A 19,951-nucleotide genomic window follows, 5' to 3' on the forward strand; every position below is an offset into this window, starting at 1 on the left:
AGAGCCACAGGGATTCATTCGTGTTTTTTTAGATGCTTTTTTTGACTTTGAGAGGTGGAAATAACTATCAAATTGAATTTAAAGAACCACCACCAACAAGTTAAAAATCTTTTTTACTCTTCTACTGAAGCCACATACATCTTGGATGGCCTAAGAGTGAATAAATGAACAACAAATGTTTATTTTTGGGTGAACTGTCCCTTTAAGAGCGCTGAGGTTACTCTGTCGCCCGAGGCATCAGATGCAGCCTTGATGAATAGAATATTTTTTTTTAAGTATTTTGACCGGTAGTGTAGTCTTATCTTGGCTATCAATAATTTGGATTCATATAAGTGTAGAAAAGATTTTTAAATGCTTTTCAGTAACAGTAGTGGGGTTGTATTTGTGTATGGGATCTGTGTGTGTGTTCAGGTGTGTGTTTAGCGTGTGTTTGCTCACGCTGTGGTGTGACTGTGCACATGCAGGACGGTGTGAGACACAGCTGGGTCTTCCATCTGCTCTTTTTTTCTTCATTCAGAGGGAGGTTTGGTCCTTTAATACCTGAGAGTAACTTTATCAAGTTATTTTTGGCTGAAGGCGATTGGCAGTTTTAAGAGTTCCCTCGCAGGTCACCGCTGGAGAAGCACGAGAGATAAATATGGGGCTAAAAAACCGTCATCCTCTGGCCACGCTGATAAACACATCCAAAGCACTCCCGAAAACAAACCCCCGATAAAATCAGGGGCTTTTCATCCCAGGAGGCGATGCTTAAAAACAGTTCAGATGAGAAAATAACTGAAGGTACAGAATTAAAAACAAAATATGTTTTTTATAAACTGCGCTCTTAAAAATAAAGGTGCCTAAAAGGTTCTTCACAGCAATGCCATAGAAAAAAACATTTTTAACCCTAGACCCCAAAACCAGTTGTAAGGGTCATTTTTTTTAAAAATTTTTTTATTGAGATTAATGCATTATTCATATCAGTAAATAATATTTCCATTGATGTATGGTTTGTTAGGACGATATTTAAAAATCTGTAATCTGAGAGTGCTTAAATAATCTAAATATTGAGAAAAACACCTTTTAATTAAATTTAGTTCAAATTAAAGTCTTAGCAATGCATAGTACTAATCAAAAATTAAGTTTTTATATATTTATGGTAGGAAACTTACAAAATATCTTCATGGAACATGATCTTAACTTAATATCCTAATGATTTTTGTCATAAAAAATAAAAAAAATCGATAATTTTGTCCTATACAATGTATTGTTGTCTATTGCTACAAATATACCTCTTCAGACTGGTTTTGTGCTCCAGGGTCACATTTTTGTAGAACCATTCAGACAAAGAACATCTCTTTCTTATCTTTTTATAACCCGAGGAACCTTGTCTCGCCACAAAGAAGCTTTTGTGTAACAGAAAGGTTCTTCAGATGTTAAAGGTTCTCTATAGAACCATTTAGACAAAAAGGTTCTTTTATGGCATAATGAAGCACCTTTATTTTGTAAGAGTGTAATAGTGTTCAGCAGTGACATCAGCGGATGCTTCACTGTGATTGGCCGATCAACCTGTCAGTCGGACAACAACAGCCTATCACGATCACAGCTCCTCAACATTCTGATTTTTGTAACATAACTTATGTTTTTGCTTTTCAGATAAAAGGGTTGTTTCAGTTTAATATGTTGCAGGCTCAGTTATTTGTAATAAATAATTGATCATAAATAATATTACTGATAATAAATCATCATTGGGCTTGTATTTGAAGCTGCGGATGCTTATTTGTTATTTGGCAACTCTGCTGGAAACGCATGAGCAAACATCTCACGCTCGGACATCATCACTCATGGTCACTTCCGAATCGAAATGCACTTGTAATGACTCGAGTGATTTGTGAGCGAGGAGGTTTTTAGTGAGCGTTCAGCTGGGTTAAATTAAAAGGTGCATCTGCGAGTCTAACACCACCTGCAGTGTTTAACGAGGATTTGTTGAGTAATGATCTGAAAGATGGCGAGTGCTAATAAGAGCAGCTCAATAAGAATCAAAGACACCATTTATGTTCTTGGTACTGTATTATTAGTTCTTATTTTATAAGCTTGATGAGACTTTGATCATGTGATTTGGTCCATATTTCTTCCTGGAAACATCAAATTGAACATGAAGTTAAAACCCAAATACATTTACATTTAGTCATTTAGCAGATGCTTTTATCCAAATCGACGGAGGACAATGGAAATCAACAAAAGAGCGATGATATGCAAGTGCTATAACAATGTAGCAAGGTTTCAATTATATAATAAATAAAAAGAAAACAGATAGATTAGATTAGAAAAGAACACAGTAAGCTATTGTTAACTGCTTTTGTTAATAAAGAAAGCAGATAGAATACAAAAAGATTAGAAAAGCTAGTGTTATTTGTTTTGTTTGTTGAGAAAACAAGCAGTAAATAGCGTCTAAAAGCATGTTAAACAATAGAATTAGAATAGAGAGTGCTAGAGTTAGGGTCAAATAGAGATGGAAGAGTACAGAGAGAGATACTCTTTGGGTTTTTAATCTTTTGGGAAGATTGTTGTGTTTCTCAGAAGTCTTCATGATCTCATCTTCTCCAAATGTTCCTCTTGTTTTTAGGACTACACCCTCACCATGTATTTCCAGCAGGCTTGGCGAGACAAGCGCTTGTCGTACACCGAGATCCCTCTGAATCTAACCTTGGATAACCGCGTGGCTGACCAGCTGTGGGTGCCTGACACCTACTTCCTCAACGATAAGAAATCCTTCGTTCACGGAGTGACGGTCAAGAACCGAATGATACGCCTGCATCCCGACGGCACGGTGCTCTACGGATTAAGGTGCGTCCTGTGAGGTCATCATTGTCGTTTTCGACCGTTAATCACGTTTGACTCCCCTCATCATTCTGTCACCACCCACATAACGCATTCACGACGTGTTCAGAGGCCTGTTTTTATTTTCCCTGGCTGCTGATGCATTAAATGACTCAACATCGCTGTCTATGTTTAGAAGGGATGAAATTGTTGTTGCTAATTCCAAAGCTGCACATTGTGCGTTCTGTTCCTCAGCCCGACAGCAGTGTCCTTATCAGAAGAGTGGTTAAAAATTAAAAAATCTGCATTGCAGCAGATAATTCACTGTTGTTAAGACGACCAAAATCAATAAACATAATTTATAACGCTTCATTATGTAAAGGCCCATTTGCATAAGCTATTTTTATGTGACCCAAAAGGCGAAATACTAAATGCACATGATCAAACATTGATGGGAATGTGTGAGAGCGCCGTGACCTGGCCTGCAGAACACTGCTTTCGGGAATGCCATCGTACTTTGTCAAAAGGAGACCTATGCATGTGAGACAGCGTCTGTGTGTGTGTGTGTGTGTGAGCATGTGTTGAGGAGGCAATAATAGAGCATTCTCTTATGTGACATCTGAAATTTAGTGCAAATCTGTGCTCTGTTGCGGTTTGACATAAAAGAGTGTTGGAAGATGGGCTTTCGGGGTTTGGAAATGTGTGTGTTTTTGATGAGTGGGGGTGTGTTGTCCGTGTTCCTTGGGTGCCCTGCTCCACTAAGCCTGCCAAAGCATGTTCCTCAATTACCAGGAGAAGAGGAAAATAACAGCACTCTTCTATAGCTGTCTGAGAGAGCCCAGTCTGACAATTTAGCACAGGCAGGTAGATCTGATTATCTTGCCCCTAAAAGACTTCAACCAATAACACGGACGCCGGCCAGGAGATGAAAATACACAGGCCTTTAATACAATTTCTGAGTCATAATACAAGAAGTGAATCATGCTACGGCTTAGCAGTCTGTGTCGTCCTTTTTTTAATGGACTAATGTCAACACATTTTATATTAGTATAGCAAAGACATTTTCTTATTCATTTAGTTTCAAATTTACATTTCAGTGGTTGGAGCTTTTAAAGATATAAGAAACGTTCTTTATCGCATAGCGTGCATGTTGAATTAAAATCAACTAAAGTAACTTTAATTTTGTATTATTCAATCCAGTGATAACCCTTATGTAAATTCACCATGTATACTACCATAAAAAAAGTAGTTAAACCATGGTTAGCATAAATTAACCTTGGTTTTACTACACAAACCGTAGTTTAACCGTTTTATTTGTAGTGAAACTGTGGTTATACAAATGTTAATCCATCTGCAAAAACAACAAACAACACAAAGTTACTACACTCTTACTAAGTAAACACCATGTAAAAAAAACATTTTACTAGTTAAACCATAGCTAACTTTCATAATGGTAGTTCTACTTTAAAAATGCATTGTGTCAACCATATCTTTACAAATATTAACCATGGTTAAATATGGACTGATAGAAATCCTGAATGCCTTCACTCCTGAAATTAGTGTAAATTCAGTCAATCAGATCAAACAGTGATGAGCTTATTGTGTTGTGATGTGTCGCATTCACAGCATTTCAGCACACAGCATAACTTGGTAAGAACGCATTATGAGGTGTTCAACAAGGCTATGTGCTAGACCCGATTAAGAAGCGTTACAGCACATTTAGGGCCACTTCTGTCTTAATGCAGTTGACTTATTTAGGAAATAATAGACTTAAGCTCATCTAAATTACTAGACATAGTGACTGAGAGAAGAAGAGGTCTTCTGTTTACCTTCTCATTTACAGTTGATGAGCCAAACAATAAAACTGAGACATGATCATTAATTCTCATTTACAGAAAAGGTTGCCTATTATATGGAGGTGATGCATTGGCTGGTGTTATTTTTTTCCAGCAACTTGAAGATGTCTAAGGGCAGAATAGGTCAGCTTCTATTTATAGCTGCCATTATTGTATTTTGTTTAATAATCACACATTCCTGTGCTATCTCTCTGTGTAAAGGTAGGTAAATATAACCGCGACAACTGGAAAACTTAGACAGGAAAGGCATCACTGCTAAATTTCTGAAGTCTGATACTGTCGATTGGCTTGATTTCATTAATTTTTTTTTTTTTACATTTGGCAAACATTTTTTATCGAAAGCAAGTTATACATGTTATATCAGTTCATGCCTTCCATGGAAACTGAACAAATGGCCTTGGTGATTTTATTGCTATGCTTTCACTTTTTAATGCACATTCCTTGTGTGTGTGTGCACACTGATTTAATTTTCATTTTTGATGTAATTAAAAAAACAAATTGCATTTGGCACATGCTTTTATCCAAAGCAATTTATATTCTAAGTACACATTTTATTAGTTCATTCATTTCCTGTGAATCAAACCCATGACCTTGGTGCTTTAATTCTATGCTTTTCAGAAACACTTTCTGGATGTGCATTCCTAGTCCGTATATGCATGTTATATGTATGCCCACTCAAATGACTTTTCACAGCTGATGATGTCACCAAGCCAATTTTCATATAGAGACCATTTTTCGAAACAGTTGCTATACTTGTCTGTTGTTCGCCTAATGGTCAAAAATGAAAAAAATTACTATATTTTAGTTTGATTTTTATTTGATATTTTGTATTTTTTGTGGAATTTTATGGTACTAATTTATATTTCTGTAATAGTTATAATTTTTATAATAATGGGATAGTTTTTCAGCATAAACCTGATAATGGAATTTCCAATTTAAAGTATTGTAAATCTTGCTGATTTATCTTGTTAAAGGATTATACTTGGATTATACACATAATTGCTGAAGTGAAAATTTTTTTTAAGTGAAACTTAGTTATATTAGTTTATTATGAAAAATGCACAACATTTTTAAAATTTTATATGTAATATATATTTTCCAAAATATGTTTTACTCCTAACCGCCATGGAAGACAAATCAATACATCTAATGAAGTTGTTTCAAATTTGAGGTTGATATCTCGAAAAATTTGCTTCCAGTCAGATTTTGTTTGGATGCAGTACCTAACATTTCCACTAGTTCCACTACATTTCCAATGCAATAATTTTTAACGAAACCATTTAATCTTTTTGAATCATGTCCCTGATTCTTTTGTGTACCAAGTTTCATACCATTTGGATGAGTATGAAAATGTACAGTTGTTCTCTCAAGAATGACCAAACAACACGAGGGTAAACAAATTAAATAAAATCACAATCTAGTTAAGTGTGCGAAATCCAGTTCAGGACAACCTTTTTGGCTGCTGTGTTTTCAACTCGTCCTCTCGCCGCCATCACAATGTAATTTAGTCAGACCCCTGCGTGATGTGTTGCAGCACAAGCCTTAGTAAACAAGGTCGTTTGGAATAAAGGTGCACATGCTGCCTTGGGGTCTGTACCCAAGCCTTACATGAACCTGTGCGGTGCGCGGGGAAACCGTAGCGCTGCTGCCCACCAGTGATAGATGGATAGATGAAGTCTAGTGTGCTGGTAAAGCGAACGCTCTTGAATGCATGTGGATGAGAAGATCTGGGCATTGGTGGGCTTCAATGCACTAGAGAGTAAACAGCTCCGACTTTTATTCCTCAGACCCTTTTCAAGCTGATACAAGCTGCCAGAGGCGTTAAGCGGCACTAAACCGGCGAGGGTCAGGCCTAGCTTCCTTCTGCTCTTAATATATTGAGCCAAGCCCTCTTCAAGCGGATACAAATCAAGCGGTAAGCAGCAGGTCACAGTGAGACGGAGAGCAGAGGAATAGAGAGACTAGGGGGAAAGTCTGCCTAACTCAAGGACTGCTACAAATATACTTTCCATCTTTTAGTAAACTAAACATGTCTTTGGCAATAAATAGTTTATAATGAGAAAAACTAGATCGTAATATCATATTAAATAGGAATCAGAGTGATTGCAATGGTTGGGGGCAATTATAACACCTGACAAAGAAATCATATTAGCCCACTCTGACGAAGACAGGATATGATGTCATTGCTTTAAGGTTTTTTTTGTTTTGTTTCGTTTTTGGTCCTTTATATCAAAATAATTCAGATGTGATGTGTGCTTAAAGGAAAAGTCTAGTGGCACTTATTATAATTGTATAAAGCAAGTCCATAACTGAATAAAATAATTGATGAAATAACGTTCATTATTACAAGTTTTAATTTAAAAGCATCAACACTTCAAACTGAAATTACATGTTATTACATGTTCTTCAAACAAAATATATATGATATTATATATGTGTTTGAAATAAGTCTCTTCTGCTCACCAAGGCTGCATTTTTAATCAACACTACAGTAAAAACAGTAAAATATTATTACAATTTAAAAATAAGTTTTCTATGTGAATGTATTTTAAAGTGTAATTTATTTCTGTGATGCTCCGCTGTATTTTCAGCATCATTCCTCCAGTCTTCAGTGTCACATGATCTTCAGAAATCAGAATAATATGATGATTTACTGCTCAAGAAACATTTCTGATTATCATCAATGTTAAACACAGTCGTGCAGCCAAATGTTTTTGTGGAAATCTTGATGGATTTTATTTTTCACGATTCACAGATGAATAGAAAGTTCAAAAGAACGGCATTTGTTCGAAATATAAATCTTTTGTTACGTGCAAAATGTATTTTCTGGCACTTCTGATCAATTGTATGCATTCGTGATGAATAAAAACATTAATTTGTTAAAAAAAACTAATCTTGCTGACCCCAGACTTTGGAACGGTAGCGTTTAATCAGTTGGAAAACAGATAGTATTGTATGCAGTGAAAGAAAGATGGAAAGAGTAGGAGAAGATGAAAGGGTTAACAATGATAAGAGAGAGAGGGATAAAGGTGTATTTCCACCTCGAACTCTCCTCAGCTTTCCAACAACTCTCTCATCCATCCGTCTCTGAGACACTCAAATGCACTGAGACTTTCGCTGATGATGTAGCCATCTATTAATAGCCTGTTAGTTTTACCTCTGCCATCTTGGCCTGATTTCCCGATTTCCCAGAGCTCCCAGTTCTTCCAGCGTTTCCCGTGGAGTTGTGATTGTGGAACCTCGGGAGTATTCATGTTTTTGGCATGCTGATTTACGACCGGGAACAAGACGGGGATGAGGATTGCTGACGAGACGAAAAAATGCAATGCACAAAAATCTAAAGCGCAAGTTTAATCGCATCTTTACATCAAATTTTGGTAACATAATAAATGTCTTTACTGTCACTGTTGATGTTTAATGCATCCTTGCTGAATAAATGCATTAATTTCTTTCACAAAACACAAACTTCCCGACCACAAATGTTGTTTCGGTGAAGAAAGAAAAACAGTTTAATAAGCGCTGCTTTAAATCAAATCAAGATTAGTGACAAGTTCATGACTTTTTAATGTTAGCTAATTAATCATGATGGAAACTGACTGATGCTAATTCACAAAATGAAGTAGAAATATACAATGATTTATTAAAATTGCTTTATTATATTGAAGTTATTTTTAATATATAAATAAGATAACATGCATCTTGGTTTCCACACACAGATATCGTGCAGCATAACTGTTCACAACAACCAGAAATGTTTTATTGAGCAGCATATCATCATATTATTGCATTATTGCGTGTCATTTTAACAGCCAGTTTGGTTCAAGCTGAAAACTGAAAAGAAATTTAAGAGAAAAGAAGAAAAAGTGAAGATGCCATTGGAGAATTCAAGTAAAAGGATTTTGAATCGAGTAGTTTTCTGACTAATTCAAGATAAGCAGCTCTTTTAGATGAAGTTTTATGATGTCTATTCAATGTTAGTTGAAAATGGCATGCCTGCTACGCCGGGGTCAGTTTTCAGGTCTCCAGGTAATAATCTTGCTGGTCCACTTAAGATCATGTCAAGTCTGAAGTTTGCGTTGAAGGTGTATGATTCATGTGCATGTGTTTCCCGGGAGTCAAATCCTTGCTGATGCAGTTATTAACCCTCAGAGCAACAGGGATATAGTAATCAGTAATCTCTGCTTCAGGATCACCACGACTGCGGCCTGTATGATGGACCTGAGGAGATACCCACTGGACGAGCAGAACTGCACGCTGGAGATCGAGAGCTGTGAGTCATGCTCACATTCACACCATCTCTACAATGCTCCAATCATAGCATTTTTAGGACAGATATGACTAAGAATTATTTTTATGTTGAACTGATTTGTAAATATAATATATATATATATATATATATATATATATATATATATATATATATATATATATATATATATATATATATATATATATAAGCATAACATTATTAAATTATTGCATTTATTATTATTATTATGAATAATGAAAGCAATAAAATACATAAAATGCAATGATAATAATATTAATTTATAAATAGTATATATTATGAAATATGTAATAGTTATTATTATTTTTGTTGATGATGTTATTGATGATGTTATTATTTTAGAATGCAGAACATATTGAAAATTGTGATTTAAAAAACAGTATAATATGAAATAAACATAATTTATATGATTTTTTTGTTTTTATATTTTTTGTATATGCCACAAATAATAGTATTAATAATGATGAAGATAATAATAATAATCATAATTATAACAATAATAATTATTATTTAATATAAGAGAATGGAGAATGATTTTTATTTAATTTTATTTAGTTTTTAAATCATAAAATACTGAACATATTAAAAAAAAAATCTAATATGCAATACTAATAATAATCATATTATAATTTTTGTTTTATAAAAAATATTTTATTATTTTTATATTTAATTATCATGTTTTTTTAATATTTGTCCCATAAATATAATATCATTTGTAATAAAAATAAGGAAAAAATAATATTAATAATAATGATGATAATAATAGCAACAACAACAACAATAAAAATAATAAAAATAATTATATTAATGATAACCATAATAATAATAATAATAATAACGATTAACGATAATAATAATAATAATATGGTCACAAACGTAATTTCATGTTTTTGTTGCACTGTAACTAAAATGTTGCACATTTTGCATTTGAGAGTGAATGTCTGTTCATTAAAGAGCTGAATAATTAACATAAGCAGAGCTTTAAGAAACTCTCTCCACCTTAATGCCGTTTTCGGAGTCTGTTCTGTAGAAACTCGATATTACAGAACCGGTTTAATCATGAAGGACGTTAAAAACATAGACTAAGGCGATTATGGGTTATATGTTACCCGACCCGTCTGATGATCTGTTTTTCAGCTGTGCCATGACAGCTGTGCTAAATTATGCATTTACAGCCATAACAACAGCTAATCATCTCCCTCTTTATCAAGATGAATGGGCTTTCTATTTTGTCATTATTGTCTGTAATTGTGTGTAACGCAATTTTTCTTGTAATAAAAAATGAAAGACACGGGAGAAGAATGCGAGGTCTTCTCAGTGTTTTATCTGAGTCCCTGGAGTGATGTGATGCTCCACACAAGGATCTGTTTCATCATTAAGTTTCCAGAAGCGTTAAGCAGCACAGAAACACTGAGGGTCAGATCTGACTTCCTTTTATTATAGTTAACTAAAACTAAAATGAAAGTAGATAAAAGGTATAGACTTATACAATTAAATACTAAATGGCAATTAATGGAAAATGACAATATAAACGACAAAATGTATCTAAAATTAAAACAAATTCAAAATATCAATTCAAATTTGAATGGCATCCCAGTGATATTAAAATATCTCTGTTTTCTTAAAGGTGTCGCAAAGTTTAGAATTTAAGAAAAAGAAAAAAAAAAACACATCAGGGTTGCCAGGTCTGTGTAACAAGTCCAGCCCAAATGCTACTCAAAACTTGGCCAATCACAGCCAAAAACTAGCCCAATTGGCTATCAAAAATAGCTCCAAAATCACATTTAAACAAAAAACTGTTTGTGACAACAGTAAAATATCAGCTCAATTCTGCGTGAAAACTGCAGACTTGGCAACACTGGGCCACATGCCCTACAGGATGTTGCATTGAAACCTATGTTGAAATAAAAGACAATTTTAGTTAGTTAAAACATAAATTATTACATCATTAGTTTTGACCAAATGTTTATTTTATTTATTTACAGCATATATATATATATATATATATATATATATATATATATATATATATATGTATATGTATATGTATATGTGTGTGTATACATGTGTCACATGTTTGTTCCAGTTTTCCTTATTTGGTCATGTTTCCTGTCTTCAGTTCTATTAGTTCTAAGTGTTCCCCGTTTAGTCAATTTGGTTCCAGCTGTGTGTCATTAATTAGTTCATTTGTTCCCAGGTGTGTCCTATTGTGTCATGTGTTTAAAATAGTGTTCCCTGTGTCGTCTTTTAGTTCATGTGTATGCTTGTTGATGATTAAAAGCTATAGCTTGAAGAATTCTCTAGCATCAGTGTATCGTGACAACTATAGCCAACACATTTAATGTATTTCTTAAATTATATAATGTAAATGCATAAAAAAAAAAAAATTGATAGATTATATACTTTTAATACAAGTTTCTCTAAGTATGATTTCAAACATTGATAATTAAAAAAATTCTAAAAGTGTCATGTTGCTGATGAAAAATTGAATGTATTTTCAAAAAAAATCTAATTTAAATTGAATCCGCCTGGCTTCCCACACTCCCGTTTCTTTTCCTGTGTCAGTCACGATTGTGTTTTCCCGTAATTTCTCATCTGGGTTTTGTGTGGCGTTTCACGCGAGCTAATGAGACCCAAGCTAAAGCCTTCTTTTCTTTGATCAACTTGATTCTTGATGCATTTTTAATGGCCATGATTCAGAGGCAGAAGTCGCTCACCTCTGATACGGATTCCTTTTCTTTCTGGTTCCTCTCAAAGCCCGAGGGAATAATGTAGCCGTAGCAGTAAAGTGATGTGATCTGTTGTCAGTAATCAAGCAGTCAATTGACAGAATCAGACGCAGGGGCACAGAGATAATAGATTTAATGGAAAGTGAAACACCAGTCCTTCAGAGTCCTCAGCTCTCATGCTTTTCTCACTTTCGTCTCTCTTCATTTAAAAGTCTTTTGAGACATCGGCGTGAACACGACCCAACCGAACCAGACACATCTTATATCTGCCACATGTCTCAAGCTCTTGTCGTATTTACATCACGTTGCTCTCTGGCCCATTAAACCGAAGAAGAAAGCCGTGTTTGTTTCCATTGTCGATGCATTAATGCTTTATAAGGCCTACAGCTTTGCTGGCCTTTTTAAGTCTGTACCTGGTTGCCAAGTCATGCAGAGATAACTCCCTTGAATATGAAGAAATCAGAAGCTGATCGTTAATTATTTAAAACACTAAATAGGTCACTGGTTCTCATTATACGTTGCATGCAGACAAACTGGTGCAGATAGAGAAGGAACGTCAGCGAGGACGGAGAACAAGCAAACACACAGATTCCTTCACAGATGTGGATGTGTGTCTGTCCCCCAACATCACTTGTTTTGAAATCTAAATGTCACCGTCAATATTTATACTGCACTTATCATGAATACAATGCAATTTGGTATCTCATGGGTTTATGTAAAGTATTTAAAACATATATGTGACCATGAACCACAAAACCAGTTATAAGGGTCAATTTTTAAATGTAATTAATCTTTCCATTGATGTATGGTTTGTGAGGATCAGACAATATTTGGCCAAGATACAACTATTTGAAAATCGGGAATATGAGGGTGCAAAAAAATCTAAATACTGAGAAAATGTTCTTCTGTGGCATCTTGAAGCACCTTTATTTTTATATAGTGTATAGTTGTATTTGCTTTTAATGAGGTTTTTATGATATCAAAGTTTTCGATACCATATAATTTTCTGAATTCTTGTCACCACTGTCAATATTTAAAAAAATGAATACAAGCCTAAAAACTACAATAAATAAATGCCACATACATTTTGTGAATTAATTAAAAACACTGCATAGTTTTCACTGTGTAGATAAAATTCTGTACTTAAGTTACAAAATTGATTTAATCAAGAGCGATGTGATTTTGTCCCACTGTTGTTTTTATTAACATGAATGACAGACAGGAGGAAAAATAGGCAGCTTCCCCTTTAAAGATTTAATCTAAATTGGAAACAATACAAAAAATATAAAAAATATTTATAAAAAATATCATAGTATTTCAATGATACTAAAGTAACACTGGTTATTGGATGATCAAAGTAACATCATTTGGATCAGATAACCACATTTTCACATAAACAACCTTATTCCTTTGAATTTGTCAATCCTAATCTTCAACCCTGTTACCCAAAGTACTGTACTTTTTGAAAGAAAAAAACATTTAATAAATATTTATGTTTTGTGGGAAATATAACAACAACAAAAAAATGTTGGCCTCAGCTAGCTATTGGTTGATGTAATATAGAGATGTAATTTGAGTGATATTTACAACCCTGTTACCCATGTTTATATCATTTTTAGTTTGATTTTGTTCATTTTTAATGATATAAGTTTTATTTATTTCTAAAATGTTTTCAACTGTATTTAGACATGTCACAAACATTGGTAACAGGGTTGAAAACAAGTCTAACCCCATTAATTAATATAAAACAATTTTCTTATAATATGAAATATTTAAATGGACAACCCGAGGGCGATGATCAATGTTTTGTAACAAACAAATGTTTTTGTTTTGAAGAAATAAAATAAAAATAGATTCAAAATATTTATAAATATTAAAATAGTATTTAAATAAAAATAAAGTAACACTGGTTATTGCATGACTAAAGTATCATAATTTGGATCACATAACCCAATTTTCACATAAACAACCTTATTCCTTTTTTTCTTGTTGATTGCATTTGTCAATCCTAACCTTCAACCCTGTTACCCAAAATATTGTAGGGAAAAATAATACACTGATTAAATATTTTTCTTTGATTTTTGGGAAATATAACAACAACAGCAACAAAAACATCTTTGGTCTCAGCTAGCTATTGTTTGATGTAAAATAGAGATGTAATATGTAATTTGAGTGATATTTACAACCCTGTTACCCATGTTTGCATCGTTTTTAGTTTTTTCTTTTTGTTTATTTTTAGTATTGTCTATTCATATATATTCGTATATTTATTTATAAAAAAAATTAAACTGTATTTAGGCACGTCACAAACATTGGTAACAGGGTTGAAAACAAGTGTAACCCCATTAATTAATATAAAACAAATTTCTTATAATATTTCCTAATATGAAATATGTAAATGGACAACACGTGGGTGATCAATGGTTTTGTAACAAACATTTTGTAAAACATTTTTTTTCTTGTTGAATGCATTTGTCAATCCTAACCTTCAACCCTGCTACCCAAAATATTTAGGGGAAAAAATACACTGAATAAATATTGTTCTTAGATTTTTGGGAAACATAACAACAACAGCAACAACAACAAAAACATTTTTGGTCTCAGCTAGCTATTGATTGATGTAATATAGAGATGTAATATGTAATTTGAGTGATATTTACAACCCTGTTACGTGTTACCCATGTTTGCATCGTTTTTAGTTTTTTCTTTTTGTTTATTTTTAATAGTATTGTCTATTTATTTCTAAAATGTTTTAAACTGTATTTAGACATGTCATAAACATTGGTAACAGGGTTGAAAACAAATCAAATATTTAAATGGACAACCCGAGGGTGATGATCAATGTTTTTGTAACAAACATTTTGTAAAAATAATTTTTCTTGTTGATTGCATTTGTCAATCCTAACCTTCAACCCTGTTACCCAAAATATTGTAGTATACATATTTTGTATATGTATGTAGTATTTTAATATAGACACGTCACAAACATTGGTAACAGGGTTGAAAACAAGTCTAACTCCATTAATTGATATAGAACAAATTTCTTATAATATTTACTAAATTGGAATATTTAAATAGACAATTTGAGGATGATGAGGATCAACTCTCTCTTTGTTTAAAGTCTCATAAAGTTTAGATGCAGAAGGAAGTCTTTCTGCAGAGGTAATTTTCTGCTGCTGTTCCTCGGTTGTCCTCATATTTGTGATAATGCACGTGTGTTTGGATCCTCCAGATGGCTACACCACAGATGATATCGAATTTTACTGGCGAGGGGGAAACAGAGCCGTAACTGGGGTGGAGAGGATCGAGCTGCCTCAGTTCTCCATCGTGGACTACAATCTCATCTCCAAGAACGTGGTTTTCTCCACAGGTTGAGTTTATTTTCCTTTGTGTGTGTGGTACAGTTGGGACCATGAGTCAGAAGTAATGTTTGATCTAGCGGTGGGCGGTGGGACCAGAATATTATATCACTGAGGTTTTTTTTTTCATGATTATCTAATGAAGAAATTATTTTAGGTATTTTATTTATTTAATTTTTTTTACTTAAAGGACACAAACCGAAAGACATGATTACAAACAAAAGTAAAGCTAATATAAAATGGATAGGTCTCAGCCATCTGTCATTATGTAACGTAATCCATTATATTATACATTTTAGGTAATATAATCGGACTACTTTTTGACTACTCGTTTATCACAGTGATTTAAATAGGTTAATCTTGTACCAAAAAAAAAAAAAACATATTCTGTTTATTGTTATTAATAACATTTGCTTTAAATATTACATGAGTGAATAATATGTAATCATGTGATTGATAAAAATGTAGGTGCTTCTCAATAAATAATTGGTGGGTTGTGTGTCAAATTCATCACAATTAAAAGAACCAAAGAGTTAAACTACTTCAGTCTGTGTGCACTGAATTTATTTAATACACAAGTTTCACAATTTGAGTTGAATTACTGAAATAAATGCACTTTCCCACGACATTCTAATTTATTGAGATGCACCTCTACACATTTCATATTGCATTTAATCAGTTATTATCTAGCTCTGATTTTTTTTTAACTACATTCAAAGGCTTCATGTGCAACAGCCCTTATACACACACATCTGTGAGCACACAGAAAGCTGATATACGTCCCCTGGTATGATCCCTACAGTGTATCCACAAAAACATCACACGCTGAAATGCTTAAGTGCAGACGTTATTGCATGCATATACAGTTACAGTGTCCTTTAGCTAAACCTTGAAGCGATGTATGCGATGAGTAAGCTTGTGAGTAAGTGCACATAATTTGTTTTTCTCCAGTCTTATTATCATCACTGGTCTGCCTTTCAGGAACAGATAACGGTAACAGTCTGGCTGTCTGTCTCTACCCACACTCTCAGACACGCCGCTTATTATTGTGACCTGTTCTGCCACTAAATATAAATTTGAGATGGCCTTTGTGTTTACTAGAGATCGACCAATGCATTAAATGATCAGCATTCGGCAATACAAGAAAAAGACTGATGCTAAAAGCAACAGTTTATTGATAATGGCAAGTCAAGGTTTTATTTATAATTTTTTTTTATCATGCATTATTGCATTAAATTGATTAAAGGATGCATTGCAGTGATTAAAAGCGTCATCATACAAGATTTCAAATAAACATGCATTACAAAAATATGAAGCAGTGCTTCAGAAATGTTTCTTGAGCAGCAAATTATCATATTAGAATAATTTCTGAAGATCATGTGACACTGAAGACTGGAGGAATTATGTGGAAAAACTGCTTTGATCATTATCATATATTTAAATAGAATATGGTTATTTTGAATTCCAATAATATTTGACCTTTTTTTTTTTTACGCATTTCTGTTCAAATAAATGCATCCTCGATGAGCAGAAAATGCTTAGTTTACGAACATTTTAAAACGTTACACACCACCCCAGACTTTTTATGGTACGACTACCGCAATCTAAAATGCTTATTACTAGATCTTACTAGAGAGCATGAATGAAACTGTCCTTCTTTTTCTTTTTTGGGCCAGGTTCTTATCCTCGTCTGTCTCTGAGCTTCAAACTCAAGAGGAACATCGGTTACTTTATCTTGCAGACCTACATGCCCTCGATCCTAATCACCATCCTGTCCTGGGTATCCTTCTGGATCAACTACGATGCTTCTGCTGCCCGTGTGGCTTTAGGTGGGACATCTGATCATGTGATGTGTGTTATTGTTGGTCTGTTAGGCTTATGGGGACCATTTTACACTGTCTTTATTTTGTATGCTCAGCTGGATTTCCAGTGCTTGTTTTACAGGCTCTTTTCTGTTTGCCTCTCATTGCAGTAATACATCAGTGACTGTGATTTTGCCGAGATGTGTTTCTGTATCAACATCATTGTTGGTCCTGGGAAAACATTCCTATATTGTGCTGCAGTGATGGCATAATTTTGTAGGTTACATCCCCCTGGTTCCCTCTACAAAACCCAATAGGATTTTCATGTTGGCGTTTGGATTATTGCAGAAAATAAGCTCTGTGACCCACAAAGGTTTATGATTTTTACACATTTTGTGCATCTTCACCAATGAATACTTTTATGCATTTCAAAGCCAGTGTTTAAAACAAAGAGGCTGTGAAAGTGAACTCTATAATTAAATTGTATTTTGGGATATGGGATATTCCTACTTGGCCGTAGAGGTGTTTCTTTGCTCGACACTGGAAATACAAGGAAACAAGAAATCTGCATTATAGTTCGCTTTGCAGGTGTTCAGAGTCTCCTGCCAACAATATTGCAGAGAATAAATGGAGATATGCATTCATTCAGCAGGTGTAAGATTTTCAACAGGTTTTTTCATCTCAACAAATGCTTGAGAAACAGGTTATATCTTATAATGCTGGCGCTTCAACTCATCGATTTATTGAATTTGACTAAACGTGATTACATCCCCCAGGTGTCCTCTTGTTCATAAGATGAGATTTCCAAGTTGGAAGTCCAATAGTCTTGCTTAGCCAGACTTTTAATTGAATCCATAAGGTTTGGGCTCTACAGCTAAGGACCGATGCAGTCTGAATGGCATGTAAAGCGACCATTATAAGAATTAATTTGTTCAATGTCTTGTTTAAGAGCAGGTAAATAACAGAACCGCGTGCAACCATGCGTCATTCATTCAACATCACCACGAAAGCATAGCAAATAATGGTACAACAATCTGCATTAAGAACCCTAAGAAAATAGTTGAAGATGTATGTAAAGTTTGTGCACCTTTTAAATCAGAATTTGTAATCTCAAACAAATTGTACATTTGCGTTAAGCAAAATTTGGTAGGTTTGTATGTTGTTTGAGGGTTAGCATCCTCTGAGGTCTTCTAGGGGTTGATTCAGGAACATGTCTTGGCAAAACCAAGGTGATCTTAGTACGTCTGTTCCCCAAGAAGAGAATTGTTCAATGGTTCATATTGTCATATTATGACTCACATTAGATCTTTGGTAGACGATTTTATTTTTTCAAATCGGAGTAGTTTAAAACATTTTTAAAGCATCTCGTCTGAAACTCTAGAGGAAACAGTCATGAGATGATTCTTCGTTTTTTCTCAGTGCTGCGTAGGAGGAACTAGATATTGTGGTTGTGCTTTCCTTTGGGCAGTACGTGCCTGTGCTCCAAAAAAGGAGGCTCAAATTGCAAATGAAATTGTATGATGCTTGGACTCAAGTGGGTCTTAAATCTGCCTCACTCCAGTGAAAATACGGCGCTGCCAGTGCTCCGCTCCAAACTCTATTAGGAGTGCTCTGTAGACTCTGCTGATCTGCGTTGACGTATTACTGCTGATTTAGCTGACAAACTTTCCTCTGGTCGCTCTTTACTGACATGTTTTATGTCCAGGGCCATGTTCCTGCCATTATGACAAAATGGCTTCTTCTGACGCTGATACTTGGAGGGGAGACAGCGGAGAATAGATCACCGATGATAGGGAGCCGGGCCTTTTGTGTTTGGGAGAACTTGTCAGAGCGAATCTGTCTGCAGTGAGGGGCATGTGACAAGGAAACACATGTCTCAACCTTGCTGTATTGTTTAAGCAGAAATACAGCAGCTCTGTTACAGACTTGATGTCTCGGTTTCTCCTCGTCCCTCCAGAATGAATTGCCTGAGCTTTATAAAACGGATAGTTCCGGTCCTTGATTCTGATTGGTTGAGGCAAGTTCAAAGCTGTTGTAAATTACTATACAAACATACAGCTTTGTTTACATTTGGTGTGTTGCTCGATAACCACTTTGTTAAAATCACAACCGTTTCTGTGGAACTACATTGTTTGGTGGAAGTTCAGGTGCATCTCAATAAATTAGTATGTTTTGGAAAAGTTCATTTATTTCAATAATTCAACTCAAATTGTGAAACTCGTGTAATATATAAATTCAGTGCACACATACTGAACTAGTTTAAGTTTTTGTTTTTTTTATTTCGATGATTTTGGCTCACAATTAACAAAAACCCAGCAATTCACTATAATTAGAATACTTCATAAGACCAATAAAAAATTCAAGCACACCAACACCATGGTCATTTAACCAACCTTTGGTGCTTTTGGCAGTGTGGGCAGGTGCCAAATCCTGCTGGAAAATGAAATCAGCATCTTCAAAAAGCTGGTCAGCAGAAGGAAGCATGAAGTGCTCCAAAATTTCTTGGTAAACGGGTGCAGTGACTTTGGTTTTCAAAAAACACAATGGACCAACACCAGCAGATGACATTGCAACTTGGGCTATGAGCTTCTCCACCCTTCCTCCAGACTCTAGGACCTTGGTTTCCAAATGAAATACAAAACTTGCTCTCATCTGAAAAGAGGACTTTGAACCACTGGGCAACAATACAGTTCTTCTTCTCCTTAGCCCAGATAAGATGCTTCTGACGTTGTCTATGGTTCAGGAGTGGCTTAACAAGAGGAATACGACAACTGTAGCCAAATTCCTTGACTCTTCTGTGTGTGGTGGCTCTTGATGCCTTGACCCCAGCCTCAGTCCATTCCTTGTGAAGTTCACTCAAATTCTTGAATCGATTTCTCTTGACAATCCTCAAAAGGCTGCAATTCTCTCGGTTGGTTGTGCATCTTCTTCTTCCACACTTTTTCCTTCCACTCAACTTTCTGTTAACATGCTTGGATACAGCACTCTGTGAACAGCCAGCTTCTTTTGCAATGAATGTTTGCGTCTTACCCTCCTTGTGAAGGGACTCAATGATTGTCTTCTGGACATCTGTCTGATCAGCAGTCTTCCTCTTGATCGTGTAGCCTAGTGAACTAAA

General features: G+C 34.6%; 2 protein-coding genes across 4 annotated transcripts in view; both read left to right on the top strand.

Annotated features, from left to right (window-relative positions):
• The window catches only part of LOC127971520 (gamma-aminobutyric acid receptor subunit beta-2-like), a 41,679-nt gene that overhangs the window by 16,163 nt on the left and 5,565 nt on the right, over positions 1–19,951 (top strand). For all 3 annotated transcript variants that reach the window (XM_052574580.1, XM_052574579.1, XM_052574578.1), the window contains 4 exons: positions 2,606–2,826; positions 8,843–8,925; positions 14,905–15,042; positions 16,708–16,860. In XM_052574580.1, the coding sequence (XP_052430540.1) occupies positions 2,606–2,826; positions 8,843–8,925; positions 14,905–15,042; positions 16,708–16,860 (595 nt within the window). The remainder of the gene's footprint in view (positions 1–2,605; positions 2,827–8,842; positions 8,926–14,904; positions 15,043–16,707; positions 16,861–19,951) is intronic.
• LOC127971522 (GDNF family receptor alpha-4-like) overlaps positions 1–19,951 on the top strand; it is a 236,256-nt gene that overhangs the window by 16,156 nt on the left and 200,149 nt on the right. The window lies entirely within an intron of this gene.

Source organism: Carassius gibelio, chromosome B14 (assembly GCF_023724105.1).
Source record: "Carassius gibelio isolate Cgi1373 ecotype wild population from Czech Republic chromosome B14, carGib1.2-hapl.c, whole genome shotgun sequence".
In the NCBI taxonomy this organism is placed as follows: domain Eukaryota; kingdom Metazoa; phylum Chordata; class Actinopteri; order Cypriniformes; family Cyprinidae; genus Carassius; species Carassius gibelio.